Source organism: Trichosurus vulpecula, chromosome 6 (assembly GCF_011100635.1).
Source record: "Trichosurus vulpecula isolate mTriVul1 chromosome 6, mTriVul1.pri, whole genome shotgun sequence".
Taxonomy (NCBI): domain Eukaryota; kingdom Metazoa; phylum Chordata; class Mammalia; order Diprotodontia; family Phalangeridae; genus Trichosurus; species Trichosurus vulpecula.
In genome coordinates, this window is record NC_050578.1 from 43925197 (window position 1) to 43947373 (window position 22177).

The 22177-nt window shown below is 40.1% G+C and overlaps 1 protein-coding gene across 1 annotated transcript in view; it reads right to left on the reverse strand.

Annotated features, from left to right (window-relative positions):
* ALPK1 (alpha kinase 1) overlaps positions 1–22177 on the reverse strand; it is a 129886-nt gene that overhangs the window by 52264 nt on the left and 55445 nt on the right. Inside the window, exon 3 of the mRNA XM_036764557.1 lies at positions 13920–14074. Coding sequence (XP_036620452.1) covers positions 13920–14074 — 155 coding nt within the window. The remainder of the gene's footprint in view (positions 1–13919; positions 14075–22177) is intronic.

Genomic DNA, 22177 nt, shown 5'->3' on the forward strand with positions numbered 1-22177 from the left:
CCTTGAACATCCTTCCATACCATTTTTCATCCTATTTATTCTATCTTAAATGTTCTTCCTGCTCCTAGCTCTGTGTAATTCAGCCTTCAAAGTCCAGCTCATATGCCATCTTTTTCATGATTCCCCCAACCAGAACTAATTTCTCCCCTTTTTGAAGGGACATGGCACTTTTGCCTGTCTAATTACATTTTCACATTCTACCTAGTGTCATTATTCAATCATTTCAGTTGTGTCTGACTCTTCATGACCCCATCTGGGGTTTTCTTGGCAAAGATACCAGAGTGGTTTGTCACTTCCTTCTCCAGCTCATTTGACAGATAAGGAAACTGAGGCAAACAGGATTAAGTGACTTTCCCAGGGTCACACAGCTGGTAAGTATCTGAGGCCAGATTTAAACTCAGGAGGATGAGTCTTCCTGACTTTAAGACAGATACTCTATCCATTGCACTTAGGTATTTGGTTTTTTGGGGGGTCTTTTTTTAAAAAAAAAATAAGATCATTACATTCCATGCATAGGGTTTATCATTATGCCTTGCAGTTCTTCTGTGATTTCATTGGTAGAAAATGTCCAGTGAGAGTTTTCCCTCTGCCAATGCAAGTCTGCAATGCTCTGCAACTTATCCTCTTACACAGTTGACTGGGACCCTAAGATGTTAAGCAATAATATCAATGCCGCTGCACAAAATATATTGATCTTAAAAAGTCACTAACTAATTAGCCTGAATTGTACGGATTCCTCAATGTCTGAAGAAATTCATTCAGATCCTAAGGCAATTATTGGTGTATATAGAACAGGTTGGATTAGTTGTTTGCATCATGTTGGAGCTATCTCCCAGGAACAAAATAATCCAATTCATCGACTCCATATTGGAACAATTGAGGAACATAGTACAGTGGGTAGAATTGGCTTTGGAGTCAGGAAAACCTGGACTGGCATCTGCCTCTAACATGTACTGACTTTTGTAATGGCATACAAAGTGGGACTTTTGTTGTCTTTTGTTTTGGAGTGCTTCTCTGCACTAAGGCAATCAAGTATGTTTGATTGAGTCTTGCCTTTGTTTGTAGGAAGGCCCACACCCTTTTGCTAATTAGGTCATTAAAGATGTGAAGCCCTCAAAGGTGCAAAGCCCCTGAGAGGTGTGAAGCTCTCTGACTCTGAAGAAGTGTATATATACTCTGAGGTTAGCATTTTGTTTGGGGGCTCACTCATTGGAAGAGTGTTAGTGTGAAGACTCTAGGTAGCAGTTAAGGAGCACCCCTGGCTTTGAAAGACCCAGATGTTGATGCTTCTCTCTCTGGTAACTATGTATGTAATGCTATAGTCAGACAGATAGAAGGCTGTCTGTTGATTTGTGTTCTTTTGCTGTTTATAATTTCTGCTTGTAATTTCTGTTTGTGTTTTCTCTGAAGTTCAAGGTGCTGACGTTTTCCCCTGAACTAAGTGAATGATATATGTATGTTTAATTAAAGTAAGATTGTAAACACCTTAAAGTTGCTTTCCTTAGTAAAAACAGATCAAAGAACCTGTGCTAGCAGCCCTCCTGTGTGCTGGCATTGTTGGTCTTACAACTCAACAGCAGCTACAAGCAACATTGTTGTTACAACTTTATGCAAAGTCACTTTAACCTCCTAGTGCTCTAGGCAGGACTGTCAAACTCTAAAAGAAAATGGGGTGAGGGGAATGAGTCCCTACACAAAGATCCATATGGCCCTGCATATTGACTTAGTTGTAAAATGCACTGTTATTCCATGTTTTATGGCATTTTTATTTATTTTGTTAAATATTTTCCAATTTCATTTTAGTCTGATTTTGGCTGCACTAAGGAGTGTTGCTGGCCACCAGCAGCATGTTTGACAGTTTTCCTCTAAGACAACAAATCATAGAGCACTTTCCAATCCGCTTTGGTAGGAGTTTTTTTTTTAATTTTGATTTTTTGTTTTTCCTGGGGAATGCTATACTCCAATGAAATTACAGGTATTATCAAAAAAAAAATTCCATGGCATCTAAAATGTATTTAACACTGATTTAAATAGGGTGAACAATAGACAAAATTTTTCTTAAAATCTCATTTACTTTGCCCATGCTTCCTCATGAAACAAAACAGTTGGTCCTAGGCTCTGTTTTCCTTTGGGAAGCTCTTTGAGTTCTACAGGTTACAGACGTCCACAAATATTGTGTTGTTCTGTGATTATTGTCCTCTGGAATACTAAGAACAAGGAGACTTGCTGGGTCACCTTAGCATTCTAAGCTGACACAGGGCCTAAAGAGGACCAAGGCTGTCCACTACACTGCCCGTTCATAATCATGAAGTCATCAGATATTCTTTCCTTTTCTTTGTTTTCCTTATTCCAATTCTTTATCCTCTCTCATATACCCATAGTTAGTAAATGTTTCCTGGATTTGGATCCAGTTTTAAATTACTGAAAATTTTACTTTACTGTTGGAAAAGCCATTGGTTGGTCATCTGACTGTCGCCACCCCTCCCATCCCATCCCCCACTCCTTCTACCCTTTTCATTTTCCTTCAGTGTGTTGCCTTCCTCATTAGACTGTAAGCTACTTGAAGGCAGGAACTACCTTTTTTTTTGGTTTGCTTGTATTTGTAATCCCAGCATTTACTATGGTGCCTGGCACATATAAGCACTTAATAAATGTTGGCTGACTGGTGGCTAGGTGGTGCAATGAATAGAGCGCTGGGTCAAATTAGGAAGACTGGAGCTCCAATCTGGCCCCAGACACTTATTAGCTGTGTAACCCTGGGTAAATCACTTATCTGCTATCTGCCTTAGTTTCCTCAATTGTCAAATGATGATAATAATAGTGTTGGCCTCCTAGGGTTGTTGTAAAGATCCAATGAGATAATCTGTGTAAAGCCAATGATTAAAACAAAACAACTGTGTAAATGCTGGCTATTAGTGATAGGTATTCTTCATCCACCTGGCTTTTCCTGAATACACAGTTGGGGCCAAACCTACTGAGGGATCTCCTGGATGGATGGATTTTCTATTAGGAATGTCTGAAGAGTGCTGTGGCTGGATATAATAAGCAACATAATGGCATCCAGCTAGGTGACACATAGAGCTCTGGACCTGGAGTCAGGAAGACCCAAGTTCAAATTGAGCCTCAGACACCGATGAAGTCACATGACCTTCACCTGTCTTAGGTTCTTCATTCATAAAATGAGGATGATAATAGCACCTCCCCCACAGAGTTGTTGGGAGGATCAAATGGGACAGCATTTGTAAAGGGCCTTGCAAACCTTTACACGCTTTATAAATGCTAGTTATTATTTTTACAATTATTCACAAATAGGAGAATCCAAAGGACTATCATTTATAAGGATTGACCTCCGCATTAGACATCCTTCAAGAGACTGCTAAACTCCTTTTTCAGTGAGCATATCTTTGCCCATTTTATGCTTCTTTTGATAATCATCAGAGGGTTTTTTGAGAAAAGTTATTTCAAACTGTAGATAGACTCAGAATTGACTAAGAGGAGGAGTGGAGTGAGCTATACTCCCTTTGGGAAATTGGGCTATGCTTTTAATGATGCTTCAGCATCTCTTTGAAACAAAGGCTAATTTAAAAAATTCATACACACATATATGTGTGTATATATATACACATATATATGTACATATACAATGTATGTATATATATATAAGTTATATACATATACATATATATATATATGTATAAACATTCTTCCACTGATACTATATGGCTGTGAGCCATAGAATACTATGTGATCCTCAAAGATTAAAGTTGAGGATCATCCAAAGGGTCATGGAGTGGCATATATTGAATGTAAGTAGGCCACAGTCCATTATCAATAAGGCATAAACAGCATAAAGGACAACATCTAAAAGATTAGAAAATGAGCAAGAGCATGAGATGACTGATGGGCCGCCAACACACTTCAAAATCATTGAGGAAAACTCAAGAGAGCTAGAGGAAGGCCCCTAGCCCCACCTTTGGTGAACCTATTAAGGAGAATTTGTAGAAGGTCATGGACAAGAGTCACGTAGAAATCAATGTGAATGGGTTGGAATCTGCACTCTCTGATGGTATCTTAAAGGCCTTCACAACCTAGCCTTAACCTACCATTCCAGACTTATTACAGATTACCTCTCTTCATGTACACTGTGGTCTAGTCAACATGGTCTTCTTTTTGGACCTCATACACAACACTCTTGATAACACTCCCAGCTTCCTGCCTTCATATTGACTGTTCACCATGCCTAGAATGCTCTCTCTCCTTACCACTTCCTCTTAGAATCCCTAGTTTATTCAAGGTTCAGCTCAAGTGCAGTCTTTTCCTGATGAAGCCTTTCCTGATACTCCCAAGCTGTTAGCCCCCTCTTCACTCACCACACCTTGGATCTACATTATGCATATTTAGGTATGTATGTATTGTTTTCTATGGCTAGAAGGTAAGCTCTTTGAGGGCAGAGGCTGTTTTCATTTTTTTCTTCATATCCCCAGCACAGTGCACAGTGCCTGGCACATAGAAGATACTTACTAAATTCTTCTTGGTTGATTCATTGGTGGAGTAGGTATTGATAGTGATGAGCTCACATAGTAGGCACTTACTAAACTCTTGTTGGTTGATTCATTGGAGGAGTAGGTATTGATAATGATGAGCACAAAGATAATACAAAGTCTTAAAATATTCACTATAAAAAGTATAGATGGCAGCTTGAGAATATAAACTATTTTTCATTTCATAAACCCCTAGCATTTGGCTAACTCCTTGCTCAGTGGTTTCTCTGAATGTCTCCTCCACTCTAATCTATAATAGAAATGAAACAAGGATCATCTTTCTGAGAGTCATTTCCTTCTCCTTCTTGGAAGCCTTCTTCCAACTACTTCTTGAATCAAAGTAAAATTCATCTATGTCTATTCCCTTATAAATTGGCATATTTTTATTCACTTACCTTTGTGCCCTGATAAATCCTTGTCATGTTCTGTATTACTACCCAGCAAATCTTATTATTCAATACATAGAGAATCTCCTGGCTTTTTTTCATAGGACATTTCTTCTTTTCTATGAAATAACACTTTTCCCTTCATTCGAAATTGCTCAGATCTAGAAGTCTATGAATTCTTCCCAGCTTTATTTCATTTAGAACCAACTATATATATATACACACACACACATATATACATATATATGTATACACACACCTATATAAACACACACACATATACATATATACACACATAGGGTATATATTGATAGCATATATGTATAAGTTACATGAAAAGTAGCATGGCATAGTTAGTTAGAGTACAGTCAGAAAAACCTGGGTTCAAATGTTTTTACATGCATATTTTTGTTGTTGTTTAGTTGTGCCTGACTCTTCACGACCCAGTTTGGGTTTTCTTGGCAAGGATACTGGAGTGGTTTCCCATTTCTTTCTCCAGTGTGGCTCCATTTTACATATGAGGAAACTGAGGCAAATAGGGGTTAAATGACTTGCCTAGAGTCACACAGCTAGTAAGTGTCTGAGGCCCGATTTAAACTTAGATCTTACTGACTCCAGGTCCAGGGCTCTATCCACTGCACCACCTAGCTGCCCCATCTATGTGTATATATACAGAAACATTTGTACATTCTCTCTATATATGTACACACTACATATAGATTATATATATGTAAAGCTGTATATGCCAATATGATATACACTCACCTGTATGGTTTTTTAACAGATTTAACATTTCTATGTATGTATTTGTGTAATTGACCTGACATTTTTCTTATAGATAGACTGAAAATTTTTGCTGGTGAAAATCCAATAACAAAACATTCCAGATTGATTGTTGACACACATGCATAATATAGAGAGGAATTTGTAGCAAAAATTTCAGACTTTCTGTACTTCAAAGGCTAGGTGCCTTTCATAGACAGGGAATTTGCCTTTATTTGTATATCCTTAGTGAGAGAGCTTTCAATAAATGTTAAATGAGTGATTTCAAATCTTGGAGGTTTGGAAATGTTTTGAAATGCAGATCTTTATTGCTTCTCTAAACTTCACTGTTGGATGGTTTTAACAAGCTAAGATGTCACTCTTTCCTCATCTGTAAAATAAGAGGATAGGATCAGATTATGTCTGAGGCTAATTCTAGCTCTAAAATTCAGTGACTTGGGGATTGCAGAGGTTTACTCAAGAGTTAAAATACCTGACCTGAATGAGCACTGCTGAAAAAGAATAGGTGCATCATTTGTGATTGCCTCTCATTCTTCAGTCAATTAAGGACATTTCAACTGTTAAAGCTCAAGAGGAGATATTCAGAGCTAAATGACCCATTCAGGAAAAACAGTCACAGAGAGAAAACCTAAGTGCAAAATGTCCCTGCTGCCACTTTTGCATTCTCTTTTCCTGACATGAAGACTTGCATCTGAATGGGATAATGACCTCCACTGGTTACCTGTACTTAGTGTTTCTGTCTTTATTTCAAGAGTACCTTCCCTCTCAGTCTGCTTTCTGAGTGTACTTTATTGTTGCTTCTGAGACACAGCCTTTCAGCCTTCAGATTCATTAGTGCTTTGCCCTGCTGCATGTTTGCGTTTCTCAATTTTGGCCTTTTGTTCTATAATAACCTCATACTTGAGTTACCACTTGCTGGTGTTGTTTCTCTAGCTTCTCCACTCCCAGGCATCACATGTTTTGGCTGCTTCAATATTTTGCCACGCTCTTTCAGTGAACTTGGATTAACACATATCTGGTTATTTTCTAATTCTTTGCTGCTTAAGAAACTATTTTATTTTGAGCACTATAAAATTTTAAAAAATGAGTAAGTTTCTGGGGCTTGGGCTAAACAGGAGAAAAAAAATTCCTTCCTTGCTTCCTTCCTTCCTTCCTTCCTTCCTTCTTTGCTTTCTCCCTTCCTCCTTTCCTTTCTTCCTTCCTTCCTTCCTTCCTTCCTTCCTTCCTTCCTTCCTTCCTTCCTTCCTTCCTTCCTTCTTTGCTTTCTCCCTTCCTCCTTTCCTTTCTTCCTTCCTTCCTTCCTTCCTTCCTTCCTTCCTTCCTTCCTTCCTTCTTTGCTTCCTCCCTTCCTTCCTTCTTTGCTTCCTTTCTTCTTTGTTTGCTTCCTTCCTTCCTTCCTTCCTTCCTTCCTTCCTTCCTTCCTTCCTTCCTTCCTTCCTTCCCTCCTTCTTTCCTTCCTTCTTTGCTTTCTCCCTTCCTCCTTTCCTTTCTTCCTTCCTTTCCCCAGCACTTAGTCCAGCGTCTGGCACATAGTAAGCCTTTAATTAATGAATGGAGGCTTGTTGACTAGTTGACTCCAAACTTGAGTCATTCACAATGCATTGTTTTCTTAAGTTACTACAAGAAAAATGAAAAAAAAAATGCATTTGATTTCTCCTCCCTCCCTTCCAGCCCAGGCGCATAGCCTCATAGCATTAAGAATCTGCAGCTGGAAGGGATGTAAGAGACAGCTAGATTGCCCACCTTGCTTTACACATGAGGAAACTGAGGGCTAAATAATATAAGTATGAAAATAATATTCTTGGCAGACAGTAAGAGTACAACTTTCATAACTATATAAATCAAGGTATTAGAAAAAGGGTCCTACCATGAATTTCCTTCCAGTGATCTCTCTCTCTCTCTCTCTCTCTCTCTCTCTCTCTCTCTCTCTCTCTCTCCCCCCACATATATATGTATGTGTATGTTTATATGTGTATATTTAAGTATATGTGTATATGTATACACACATATATGTGTGCATATCTATGCAACTCTACATCTATCTATCGCACACCCTTAGACACCAATATTTTCATTTTGGTTTTAGTAAAAAATTCCAGTTAAGTCTCTTTAAGGCGCATGAAAAGCATCCACCATTCTCAAATTGAGGGGATGGGGGTAGGGGTAGAGTGGGGATGGGGATGAGGTGGGCAGGAAAAATAAAGTAGAGGAAAGATCAGAAAGAATCCAATCCCACCATCTACCAACAGAATCCCCAAACTTGCAGAAACAGGACTTTCACTCATAATAATCGCAGTCACTTATATACAGCTGTATGGTTTATGGAATGCTTTGCACATGGTGTCTCATTCAATCCTCCCAGCACCCCTTGTAATGTAGGCAGTGCAATACTATGGTCCCCATTTTATAGAAGAAACCTGAGGATCAGGGAAGTGAAATGATTTTTTTCATCGTCATGTAGTTAATAAAATAAAAATGACAATATAATATTATAATGATAACATGTAATTATAATAATTTATAATAACAATGTAAGGTATAATTATTATTATTTTAAAATGCTAGCTATTAATAAATAATAGAATTAGGACTAGAACTCAATTTCTCTGAATCCCAATGCACTGCTCTCTCTCTGTTCTACTATACATAGCCTCCTGGTCCCCTAGCCGTACTTTCCAACTGAACACAATCTGACCCGTCTCAATGCTTATTCAATAAATGCTTTCAGAGCTGCAAACTAAATCATCTCCCCTTGTTTTGTGTTTTTTAAAACAGCTTTTCAGATTTTTTTCCACACATTTTTTGTTAAATTTTAGAAGTTAATACGACTAAAAAAAAGCGGGGCGGGGGGTGGGGGTGGGGGAAGGAACTCCATGAAAAAGACAATGGCCTTTCTCAGATTACTGTCAGTGCTCATGCCCACTGACAAAGCCAGCCTCAGGAGCCAGAGCCCAACTTCATCCATCCAAAAGTGAGCAAAACCAACATGAAACTAGATGCTTCTGATAGGTTTTGATGATCGCCATCAAAGGTTTTGCTGAATAATATTTATGCAGCCCTCGCAGGCTGGAACTCTCTTCGCTCCAACACTTGAAAAAAGTTGCTCATGCTTTTCATCTTTTTTTCTATCAAATTGTAAACACTTTCTCGTCAAAAGGGCTGAAGGAGCTCCTTCTTTCCCTTGAAATTTTATTTTATTTTATTTTTAAAAGAGAGAGAGAAAATCCCCTTTCTTGACTAATACTAATAATACAGGTCAAAGTGTCAGGAGATCTACAATAAATGGAAAACAAAAAAAGGTTTCCCTCTTTTTTCCCCTGCAGTACAATAGCCCTGGAATATAAATTACCAACGGAGATGAAATAATACTTCAAAGCCCACGGGGCAAGGCAGTGCTGTGTTTACAAAGTATTTTGGCCGGCAGGATGAAACATTAAAGAAATGGTAACCCATGGACTTGGGGGGGAGGTGTTGGTGAATGGCCTAAAACTAGCATGAGGGAGAGTTTTTCAGTCCCTAGAGCCTGTGACCCCACGATATGCTTTGTTTGACGTGGGCAGCTGCAGTTATCAACAGATGTTTCAGCAATAAATAATTGGTATCATCTCGGAAAAGGCCCATCTACCTGGGGAGAGGGCATAATACCCCAAACACTGCTCTGCTATTACAGCCACATTAATCTCCCATCTATCCAGGTTTCTTGGAGAGCTTACTGCAGGTGTTTTTTCTGGGAGAGAGCAGACCAACTCTCTCAAGCTTTGTGTGTATTGTAAAGGAGGTTGGCCCCTGCCATAAATTTCTGTCCGAGGCCACACACCAAAGGGAAAAAGGAAGGGGAGGGAATGGTAAGGATAGGAGAGAAAAAAAAGAAGGCAAAATATAGGAGAAATATAAATATTCTGTTTGAGTTGGGGTGGTCAAAATTATTGGTTTCCTCAGTCTTGAGTGTGCTATAGCATAGAAAACATATATTTATAACATGCTTTTTCTCAGCTCTGTTATTCTTTGCCTTTATTTCTAATCAATGGAGGAAGTTAAAGAGACAGAGGTTGTATCCCGAATGTGCTGTGGTTACTCCCTCCCCTTTAATGAAGTTGGGAACTTATTACGGGGATGGGATTTTTTTTGGAGCATTAAAAAATGAAATAAAACAAAAACAGCTCTCGCACTCACATATGAAAAAAATGAACTCATTGGTGGGGAAGGGTCGGATGAAGAAGAGAAGGGAGAACCTGAGAAGGAAAAGGAGAACACATAAACTAAGTCACCAATTAGTGAAACGAATTAAGAAAGCTTAGCTGTCCAGCTTCAGTGAAGTTTAACTTAGAAACAAGCAGCATAGCAGACTCAAGCAACTTCTCTCTCTCTCTCTCTCTCTCTCTCTCTCTCTCTCTCTCTCTCTCTCTCACACACACACACACACACACACGCACGCACGCACACACACACACACACACACCACACACATACACACACACACAGATGTATAACAATGACTATGGTTGGGTTTTTGTTTTTGAAAAAACTAAAATAATATTAGCAGCTTAGGTTAAAAGTTGCTGGGTCTGACTTCCTCTTAAAGTGCTAGAGTTGGCATTATTTATAAAATAGGGTCTTTTAGCGATCATACACCAGGGAGCTACACAAAAAGGAAAGATCTGAAGGGTCTTTTCAAAGTTTGTGTGTTCTAAAAAATTATAGCTCACTGAATAAGCAAATATAAACTGATGCTCAGAAAGCCCCCAGAGTGAATATATTATTAGAAATTAATGGAGGTCTAATAGTCTAGATTCTCAAAGATGCCAATAACTGACCTTATGAACCGGGTACCAAAATTTTAAATTCTCAATGCCATCAAGTTTTTGTTTGCCAGATGTATAGAATAAAGAGAGAAATCTGATGTTGAATAACGGATGCATAACTATAAGAGTATTCTGAAAATATGAAGTATGCAAACCAGGTTCTGGTAATCATACTTGCCCCATATTTACTGAGCTTTTTCTTTTTTAAATCCGTAGCTTTTCAGTTGAAGTTAACATAAGCTTTCAACGAGAGGGAGAGATATGTCCCAGAAGAATAGAATTGAAAAGTAAAATATGGGGGATAACACTGTAATAGACTACCTCTCCACCCCTTCCTGAGTCCTCAGCTGAAGCAAAGACAAAGCCCCAAGCAATGAATGTCTAATTAATGACCCATCCATCTGCATGGGTATTCTGCCATCACTTGCCATCATTCCATCTTTTAAACAATTCCTAAAATTCTTAACTCCTCTATCAAGCCTTTCTGGATTGATCAGAGAAGAAGTGATTGTTTCATCATTGTCCATCTTTTTCTTGTCCAACATTTTCTCCCTAGTATCCAAGTCTATCTCATTGGACTTGTATGTCAGTATGTTGTATTGTCATATTTTGGTTTAGTACTTCTATAAGGCTGTCTGTCCTGTGATCATCTATAAAATGAAGGGGTTGGACTAGATGGCCTCTGAGGTCCCTTCCAGCTCTAGATCTAGGATCCTATACATGTTTGTCTGTGTTGGTGTATATTTCTGAGATGTTATTCTAGTAGGCAAGGACTGGTTGGTGGTATACTGCTCCTTGTGTGGCACCATGTGCAATCAGATATAATGAATAGTAATGCTAATGTTGCTACAAAGGCTTGGTCTCTGGCTTAATTTTGTGCGTGTGTGTGCGTGTGCGTGTGCGTGTGTGTGAAAATCATCATAAGATAAGCATCATTTCTTTATTCAGAAAAGAACAGGGAAGTTAAGTGAAACAACCAGAAATGGTACTTTCACATTTCATGTTGTTTTTTTTGGAGGGGGGAAGGCCGGGTAATTGAGGTTAAGTGACTTGCCCAAGGTCACACAGCTAGTAAGTGTGTCAAGTGTCTGAGGTTGGATTTGAACTCAGGTCCTTCTGATTCCAAGGCCAGTGATCTACCCACTGTGCCACCTAGCTGCCCCCCAAAATGGTACTTTCAATGGCATCCCTAGTTCCTGAGCCTTGATGTAATAGAGGACTAGGCCAATAGGTTTGCACTCCTTGGAGTAGGCATGGTGTGTTTTTCTTGGTATCACCCACGTGGAAGCTCAGCGAATCTATTTCCGGAAATTCATGATACAATGGAGAGCCTTTTCCCTGATTCAGAGTATTCAGAGTTATTCTGTTTCCTATCAGTTTACTCCATGGTGATGATAACTAGAAGCAGCTAGGTGGCACAGTGGATAGAGCACTGGGCCTGGAGTCAAGACCTCAGTTTAAATGTGGCGTTAGACACTCACTAGCTGTGTGATCCTGCACAAGTCACTTAACTTCTGTTAGCTTCAGTTCTGCCAACTGTAAAATGGGGATAATTACAGCACCTACCTCACAGGTTGTTGTGAGGATCAAATGAGAAAAAAAATTTAAAGTGCTTAGCACAGTGCCTAGCACATAGTAGGTGCTATATAATATCTATCCATTTCCCTTCACCTCATTGGCTGCTATACTAGAGATGAGGGTAAACACAAAAATCTTGAAGAGATAAAAGGTCCCCTTCTCCCTCGTGGCTTTCTAGCAACTGAGGAAGACCTGTAAGCCTCCAGGCGGAGGGGATAAGGCAGCTGTTTGGGCTGATTTATCTCCCCACTTGGTCATCAGGAAGCCAGTAAACATGATGCTGCTGTTTAGTGCCAGTGTGTATTAATATATTCCTTCTCTCAGGTGAATGAGTATTGAAGACTCAATGGACCAGGCTACCACCTTGTTAGAAGAGCCAACTCAGTCCCTAGAGAGAGTGGATTAAAAAATAAATCGGCTACTACTAAACATTCTTCCCAGAAGGTTCACTTTTGGGTCTGGCATAGCCGATAGATGAATTACTTCCTTCCTTGTAAGATGCGGTGTCTTGGCTGTCAGGTCAAGTCACCGCTAGGCTGGGTCAAGCTGACTCGTCCAAGCTGGCTCCTCATCTAGTCAACAAACACTGTTATGCACTCCAGTCATTGAAGCTCACAAGTTTGTGACCTGGTCTATTTATTCTACCTTCAATACCCAGTCACCTAAAGAGTAAGGAAGAATAAACACGAGAGAGACAAAAACAACAGTGCCATGTGTTCATGGACACATGACAGCTTGGGTGGGGAGATAGGCAGTTGGTGGCTACAGGCCACAGCTAATGCCTCTCTTCACACCTAGAGGCATATGGCATTTCTTCTTCCTCCCTTGAGTGCTGCCAAGAAGAGGGAGAGAGGTGAAGTTTCCCAACTGAAGCCTTTTGAATTCACACACAATTTCAGTTCAGCAGCTAATTAGAAGGCTTTTTATCACCATGGAGTAAGCCAACAGGAAACAGGATACCTGTACATGCACATAAGTGGAGAAATTTTCCTCTGTCACATCATACATTTCTGGAAGCATGCTTATCAAGCCTTCATGCAAGTTAATACTAAGCAGAACATACCATGCATGCTACGAGGGCTGTAATTCCATTGGTCAGTTCCCTGTTACACTGAGTTCATGTGTGATAATGGAACCTACAATCACCCAGAGTAGTGGTATAAGTGTGCCCCAGCATTGTACATCTATGTCCATACTGCAGAATAAACATGTTGGTCTTTCTGGAACTCATAAAGAGGCAGCTTCCTGCATTGATGAGTAAGGAAAGGGGAGAAGAGACTAAGAACTGGAGTTGCATGCCAAATTACATCAAGACTTGAGATAAAGTGTCTATGACCACACCACCCAGAGCAAGCCTGGTCTCAGAAGCTAAGCAGGGTTAGCTTGGCTAGTATTTGCATAGGAGGGCATAAGTTAGAGGCTAAATTTCCCTTAGCCCCCCAAAGCAAAAACACTTCCGAAAGTGCTGTGGATTTTTTTTAACCATAGTCAAATTTAGGAAAGTACAAAACAAAACCATACAAAAACAATAGGAGACAATCTACTATTTCTAGCATCTTAATGGCTCTATGAATGCTATGATCTAATTGGTTGCAGATGAGCTTTGTGACTGCCATTCCATTAGCTGTTGTTTAGGCTTCCCACGGACAGACTTCTGGATGACCAGTCTTTTTCTAATAGCTACTTCCCCTCATTAGTAAGTCTGGCAAAGCCACCATAAGGGACGAAGGCATCTTGTGCTTCAAGAAATCTGATCTCGGAAGACATTTTTTAGACTCAAAATGCTACACTTGTGCGTTTTAAAGGAACAGGTGGTGGGAGCTGCCTACCAGTAACTCATGCAGCCTGGCGCCGATCGCATCTTGCAGATTTGTTTTGTCTTCGGGTCCCACGGCTTGTTTGTATTGCCACTTCTCTGGCACGAAGGGCCACTTCATTTCCTTGGCCTCTTGGATTAGGGTCCTTAACTCGCTGGGGAGTGAAGCTGAAAAGGTCAGAGTTCAGGTGAGGAAATTGCAGGCAAAGAAAAGGCAGCCCAGTCACTCATGTTATGATGAAGCACCTCTGTTAGAAAAAACAGCCTCCCCCCTCCCCCTCATCTCCTTGGATGCTCCAAGCTGTTGGTTCTCACTCAAAGAGTAATAATGAGAAACTAGCTGTCAGGGGCTGCCTTCCTCTGCTCTGCCCTACAGGTAAATCGGGGTACTCAGGCATTAAAAAGTGTTTTTAGCAGGAAGCAAAGTGCTCCAGTGACTACCTTTGCATGAAGAATCAGAGAAAGGAGTGGCGGAAATATTATTTTCACTGTCAAACGAGAAACAGAATGGCATGGGTAGCCGGGGGTGGGGGGTGGTCAAGTGGCTAGGGGGACAACAGAGAGAACAGGGAGAACCTACTCATCCAACCCATTCTTACCTGGTATTTTCCATACTTTCACTAACAATGAGTCAGGATAGAGAAAGTAAAAAAAAAAAAGGAAGAAAAGAAATCAAAGGCCTAAAATCCACAAGTCAGGTTTGAAAGGGAGTCATCAGAACTGAAGACTGCCATAGAATTAGAGGATATTTTGGATGTGTGTGGAGAATTGATCCATCAACAAATATTTATTAAACATTGACTATGTGCCCGTCACTGTGCTAGGCACTGGAGATAGATGCAAAGATGAAAATGAAACAGTCCCTGCTTTCAAGAAGCTTACACACTATTGGGAGAAAAAAAGTGTAGAGACAAATACAAAAGACACACAAAGTAGATACAGAACCTTGCAGAAGAGGCCACTGAACAGGTGACGGGATCAGGAAAAGTCTCCTACTGTATGTAGGTGTAGTCTGAGCTCAAAGGAATATTTTGAGCTAAGTGTTGAAAGACACTGGGGATTCCAAGAGGCTGAGATGGGAAGCCAAGGTGCTCCAGGAATGGGGGACGGAGTCAGGGAGACGGAAGATTGATTGTTGTGCATGAGGGATATGAGAGATAGTTTTGCTCAATCCCTTCACTTTACAGATGAAGAAACTGAGACTCAGAGTTGCTAGAGTAAGGAAGGGAAGCAAATATTTAAGTTTCTACCTTGTGCCAGGAACTTTACAAATATTATTTAAATTGATCCTCACAACCACTCTGGAAGGTAGGTATTAATATTATCTCCATATTTACAGTTGAAGAAAGTGAGGCCAAAACAGCTAATAAGTGTCTGAAGCTGGATTTGAACCCAGGTCTTTCTGGCTCTAGACTCAGTGTTCTGTTTACAACTCCACCTTTTGTGGTTCAGTTGTGTCTGACTTTTTGTCACCCCAGTTGGGGTTTTCTTGACAGAGATACTGGAATGGTTTGCCGTTTCCTTCTCCAGCTCATTTTACAAGTGAAGGAACAGAAGAAAACAGGGTTAAGTGACTTGCCCAGGACTGTACAGCTAGTAAGTGTCTGAGCTCAGATTTGAACTCAGTGAGATGAGTCTTCCTGACTTTAGTCTCATAACTCTATCCTCTGCACCACCTAGCTGGTAGGAAATGGGGGAATCTAAGACTCGAATCTCTATCCTTTGACCCACACCTCTAGCCCAATGAATACCATGGGATTATGTCAAGATAAGCCATACAAGATATAGAAAAAGGAGCAAGAATTTCACTTAGTGGGAAATTTGTTGCACAGGGACAGAATACTAGAAAATTATTTCATGTTACTGGCTAAATACCTTTGGGGAAGCCTTGAGTACCAAATTGGAAATCAGTGGGAGGCTATGGCTACTAAAAATACTTTCTCTAATAGAAAGCAATTTGCTGTTGTCTTTTTTTCCCTTTTAAACAAACCTCTTTAAAAATATAGGGGCTTATTTATTTCTGGCTTTCAATTTAACAGCTGGGAAGGGTTTAGTCTATAGCAGGACTTCTTAATTTGTGAACATTATTGTTCTTTGATGGTCAGTGGATAGATTTGGTGGGGGGTGAACTCGGATGGGGAAAAATGCATCCTATTTTCAGTATAGTTGTTTTCCTTTTAATCCTTTTATTTAATTTATTATTATTTATTATATTATAGTATTTATTTATTTATTACATTTAAATATGTATTTTATGCATTAAAAGCATTTTTCTGAGAAAGGGTTCATATGCTTCACCCACCAGTCAACGGGGCACATGGCACAAAACTGTTTAAAAATCCCTGGTTTATAGTATTTCTTTTCCTGTTTTTCAGCAATATGATTTACTTTTCCAAATGGTCAAGAGTTTCAGTGAAAAAGCTCTGAGTGTCAGCCTTGGTGCTTATGGGAAGTGATTTTTTTTCATTCACACAGTCCCAGAATCTGAGAGTTAGAAGGAGCTCAGTAGGCATCTAGTTCAAGTCATATATAAAAGGATTATCCATTATAACATATCAGACAATGATGGTCCAGCCTATACCTGGAGATCTCCAAAAAGGGAGAACCCACTAAGTCTTGAGGTAGACCCTTCTATTTTGGGATAGATTGAATGGTTAAGATGCTTTTCCTGAAATCAAGCCTAAACTCATCACAGGTCACCCTTCACCCATTACTCCTAATTCTGCCTTCTGGGGCCAAACAGAACAAGTCCAATACATCTTCCATGTGACTGCCCATCAAACACCTGAAGACAGTTCTCATCTCCCTCCTGCCCCTTCCACAGTGAATCTTCTCCTTTCCAAACTAGACATGCCCAGTTCCTTCAAGTGTTCCTCATATGAGATGCATCCCCAGGCCTTCTACCATTCTTCTTGCCGTCCTCTGGACACTCCCCAGTTTACTGACATTTTTTTAAACTGATACCCAGAATTAATCACACAGTACTCCAGATGAAATCTGAGGGCACAGAAAAGTGGGACAATTGCCTCTCTGTTCCTGGAAGCTAGGCCCTCTTAATGCTGCTCAAGATTGCATGATTTTTTTTGGCTGCTACATCATACTGCTAGACTTGTATTGACTTTATAGGCCACTAACTCATTCCCCCATCCCCACCCCACCCCCATAATTTTAAAAAATATTTTTCGTTTTCAGTTCCAAATGCTCTTTCTCCCTATACTTTCTCACACCATTTCAGAGGGCAAGAAAAAGATATCCATTATGCATATAAAATTATACAAGACATTTCCATATTATCCATTTTCCAAAAAAGCAAGAAAAACAAAAGAAAAAAATGCTTCAATCCACTCCGAGTTCATCAGTTCTCTATACTCCCAGATCTTTTTCAGAAAAAAACTTGTTAACTTTGCCTCCTAAAGCTATGCTTGTAAAGTTGATTTTCCATACCCAAGGATAAGATTTTGCACTTATTCCTAGGGAACTTCATCTTCTCAGATCTAGCCCAATAATCTAGCCTGTCAAGGACCTTTTAGAGCTCGACTGTGCTTTCTACTATGTGGGCTGTGCTTCCCAGCTTAGTGTCATCTGCCAGGAAACCAGGCATTCTAAGAGGCTGAGATGAAGAGGGAAAGCATTCCAGGCATCAGGTAAATTTGGTAAGCCTGATGAGTCTATCATCTATGCTTTTATCTGAGTCATTGATAAAACCATGAAATGGGCTAGCACCAGCCATAGATCTCTGAGGTACTCTACTAGAGACCTCTTGCCACATCGATATGGAATCATTGTTGTTATTCACTTGGGCCTGACTCTATGTGACCCCATGGATTTTGTCCATGGGGTTTTGGGGGCAAAGATACTGGAGTGGTTTGCCATTTCCTTCTCCAGTGTATCCCCATTTTACAGATGAGGAACTGAGGCAAATAAGGATTAAGTGACTTGCCTAGGGTCATGCAACTAGTAAGTGTATGAGGCCAGATTTAAACTCAGGTCTTCTTGACTTTAGGCCCAGTGCTCTATCCACTGTACCACCTAGCTGTCCATTCTTATTTTTATTGTTTAGTCATTTTTCAGTCATGTCTAACTCTTTGTGACCGCTTTGGGGGTTTCCTTGGTAAAGATACTGGAGTGGTTTGCCATTTTCTTCTCTGGTTCATTTTACAGATGAGGAAACTGAGGCAAACAGGGTTAAGTGACTCGCCCAGGGTCACACAGCTAGGACATGTCTGAGGCTGGATTTGAATTCAAGTCTTCCTGACTCCAGGCCTGGTGTTCTATCCATTGCACCACCTAGCTGCCCATATTGAATCATTAATTACTCTTTAAACCTATCCATCCAACCAGAACCCATCTGCTTGTATTGCCAACCAATCCACATCTCAACTCAATAATTAATAGTATGAGCTGCTTTATCAAAAGTTTTGCTAAAATCGAAATGATCTATATTCACCACATCCCCTTATCTACTAGATGAATCATGCTGTCAAAAAAGGGAAATGAAATTAAGTTGGCATGACCTATTCTTGATGAAGCCATGCTGGCTCTTTGTAATAAACTTCCCTTTCTAGTTCTTTGTTAACATTTCTTTGATGATCCATTCTGGACTTTTCCCAATAATCAAAATGGTTTGCAGACAGTTCTCTATCCCGCCCCCACCCATTTCTTAAAATATCAGGACATTTGTTCTTCTCCAATGTTGCAGCTAGATGGTGCAATGGATAGAGTGCCAGGCCTGGAGTCTGACCTCAGATACTTCCTGGCTATGTGACCCTGAGCAAGTCACTTAACCCTGTTTGCCTTAGTTTCCTCATCTGTCAGATGACCTAGAGAAGGAAACGGCAAACGACCCCAAGAAAACTCCAAATGGGAGTTGTGCATGACTGAAAGGACTGAACAACAACAACATGACAGGGCCTCTCCTGACTTTCATGGTTTTTCAGATATCACTGACAGTGGCTCAGCAATCACATGTACCAGCTCTTTCAGGACCCAGAATGCAGTTCAGTAGGGCTTGGTGACTTGAATTTATCTAGGGTAGCTAAGTGCCCTCTTACTACCTCCTCACTTATTTTGGATATGAGCTCCAAGGGGGTCATTTTTGTTCTGTCATTTACAGTGTAAAGGTCATTAACCTTTGCAGAGAAAATAGAAACAACTAAGACTGAACCCTGCCTTCTTTCTATTGTCAGTTATCACTGTCCCGTCCACCCCTAGCAAAGAACCTATCCTTCCGGTGATTCTTCTTTTTTTTCTCAAAACAAAATATAAAACCCATTTAATTATCTTTAGCTTTTCATTAGCTCATTCAGACTTTAGTATTCCTATCATTATTTTTATAGGACTTATTCCTTGGCCTTGCCTCAAACTTTGGTACGTTTCTTTTTAAAAGTCTAAGCTGTTTGGTGAGTTCCCTGTGCATCCACATTGGTCCATTCACATAAACTCCATATTTTCCTTGTCCTTCAGAATTTCATTCTTGACCATCTTCCTTCCCTCCTAGGCTGACCTAGTCAGAAACATTTCATTTGATGTGACTTTACTATCTTTTCTTTGAACTCTTTGAGAACTGTTTTTCTAAAATCTAAGGTCCATGTCAGATTATGCCTAGATTGCCTCTGATAGAGGTATCACTGACCCTGTGGCAAAGTGGTGATTTCCCTGCCCAGTATCTGCCATCATTTCCACCCTAACAATCAATTCCTTCATGGGATTGAGAACTAGATGCAGAATAAATTTTCCCCTTGTTTCTTCCTCCACTACCATCAGGGCAAGTCAAGAAGATGTTAGTTGCTCTGTTTTTGGCAGAGAGGAAGTTTCAGTAAATGCAATTTCCCCACCCCTGGATGCCTTGTTAGTGCCCTCACAAACTGATTCCTGAGAGCTAGTTGTTAAATTTTCCACGTGAATATTTATATCTCAGAAATCAGCAATGGTTATATATTGGGGTTTGGTTTATTGTTTTCTCCATAGTCTGGACTTTAAAAAGTGAAAGGCAAATGTTAATAATGTATATTAGACATAAGTGTATGTGTTGTGCACACACCCCTTCCAGGAAAGCTAGTTGTTCACACTTACCAGCATATCGCTGCCCATTATTGCTATAACATGTCTCAATGCCAGGCCCGGGATCTGTTTTCTGGATGCCTAATCTACCCCCTCTTTTTTTGTCCAGGTGATCTGTAGTGTATACTAATGACGATGTCACTCTTGTGTTTTCCTCCTTTGATCTTCACTGAAATACTTTCTCCACTTTTACAGGGTGTTCCTAAAGTCTGGACACATAGGCAAAAATGCCTATTTTCAAGAAATGAAATGAATGAAAATCTTTAACAACATTTAATTTAATTGGAATATTAACAAATAACATCTTCAATATGATCTCCATCATTTGTGATGCAAAGGTTGATGCGCTTTGCAAGATCCACGTGAACTCGATACAATAACTCCACATTGCCCTCAATTTTAGCACATTCACTCTTTATGCATTCAATCAAGTGTGTTGCATCTGATTTTCATTGACTACACCTTCTCCTTTAGCATACCCCAGAAAAAGAAGTCAAGGGAGCTAAGGTCTGTTAATATTCCAAATATTTCAAAATATGCATTTTTTCCTATGTGTCCAGACTTTAGGGACACCCTGTACTATGGAGGCAGCTGGTGGTACAAAGGATAGAGCCCTGCGCCAAATTTGAGCTGTGGTCTTCCTGACTCCAGACCCAGGCCTAGAGAAGTCATTTAGCCTATATTTGCCTCAGTTTCTTCAACTGTAAAATGTGGCATAATAATAGCATCTACCTTGCAAGATTGTTGTGAGAATAAAATGAGATACTAGAAGGGTACCTACTACATAGTAGGCACTATATAATTGCATATTCCCTTCTCCCCCTATATTTTCCTTCTTTGATTTCTGGATTTCTTAATGTATACTGCTACACCATTGTCCCATTTTATCTACTCTGTTATTTTTCAATAAGGTATACCATCCAGGGTATGCAATCATTTACAGCCGAGTCTTAAGAACGTTACATTCTGTACAAGAGTGGTCCTCAAAGGATGGCCCAAAGCATCATAGTGGGCCTTGGGTTCCCCTAGATGTGCTGCAAAATTTTAGATGTTACATTATTGTAGATGAATTTTCTTGTCCAGCCCATGCAGTATGGCACTATGGTAGAAACAAAACCTGCCTATTGCATGTATAGAGCAACCTCAAAGCACATTAGACCCTTGAACCTGAAAAAAAAACTCAACAAAAACAGCTGGTCTCATTGAAGGAAAAGGCACATGTGCAAGCCTCTCATGACACTGTCAGCTTAAATATGCAGACTGCCTTGGTTCCTTAGGAAAAAGAATATTGGTTTATGAGAAAAAAACTTTAAAACCACTGCTGTATGCCTAGATGTATAACCATTCATCTTTACTATCAGTTTCTGTAAATATTTCTAATGTGGGTCTGCTTTTTTTTTTTTAAAGAACCTTCTTTTGGTGAATCAAGTTTTCGGTAGGGGTACGTGGTATACAGCTGTGATTTGAGATGGCTTATGATTTCCACACACCTATGAACTACTTAGAGGCTTTGAAGAAATATAAAAACATTTTAATGGGACAGGATCCATCTCATTCTACCCTCCTCTATATCAACCTTTCTCTAAACTCTCTATCAGCAAAGTCCAGTGGGAAATACCAAAATGGAAAAGAAAAAGTCCCCAGAATAAGCCTTTTCCACTTATGTATTTGGCTTTCAGCTCCTTTTTCCCCCTTTTAAATCTCTTTGGGGAGACTCACCCATGCTGACAAGAACAATATCTGAGGGAAAGGGTGGGATTGGGGGGGAGGGAGGAAAAAGAGGAATAAAAAAGGCTGTGTTTGTGTTCAGAGAATCCCTTTGGCTCAAACTGCTGCCATAAGTGACCCTGTACTAATGCCATTCTGTTGTCGCACATGCAGGCTTGATGAAATCAGTGAGCACAATCCGCCTGCTAGGGCTGTTCAGAAACCACCTGCCAGAGGAGAAGGGATCTGCCATGCGAGCCCAGCCAGCCTCCCCACCAATCCATGCCCTCCAGTGGCATGTCCACGCATGGCAATTGTGCTCCGTTATTAAGAACACTGTCTCAGGCTCTGCAGAGATGCTTGCTCCTTCTTTGCATTTATTCTATTCAACCAGCCCAGGGCAGTGGTTTTCAGCACAAGCAGCAGCCTCCCCTTGCCCTCTGATTGCCTACTTCCTGAAGCTCCTTACCTGAAGGGCCGTGTCTAATTTCACGATTATAAAGT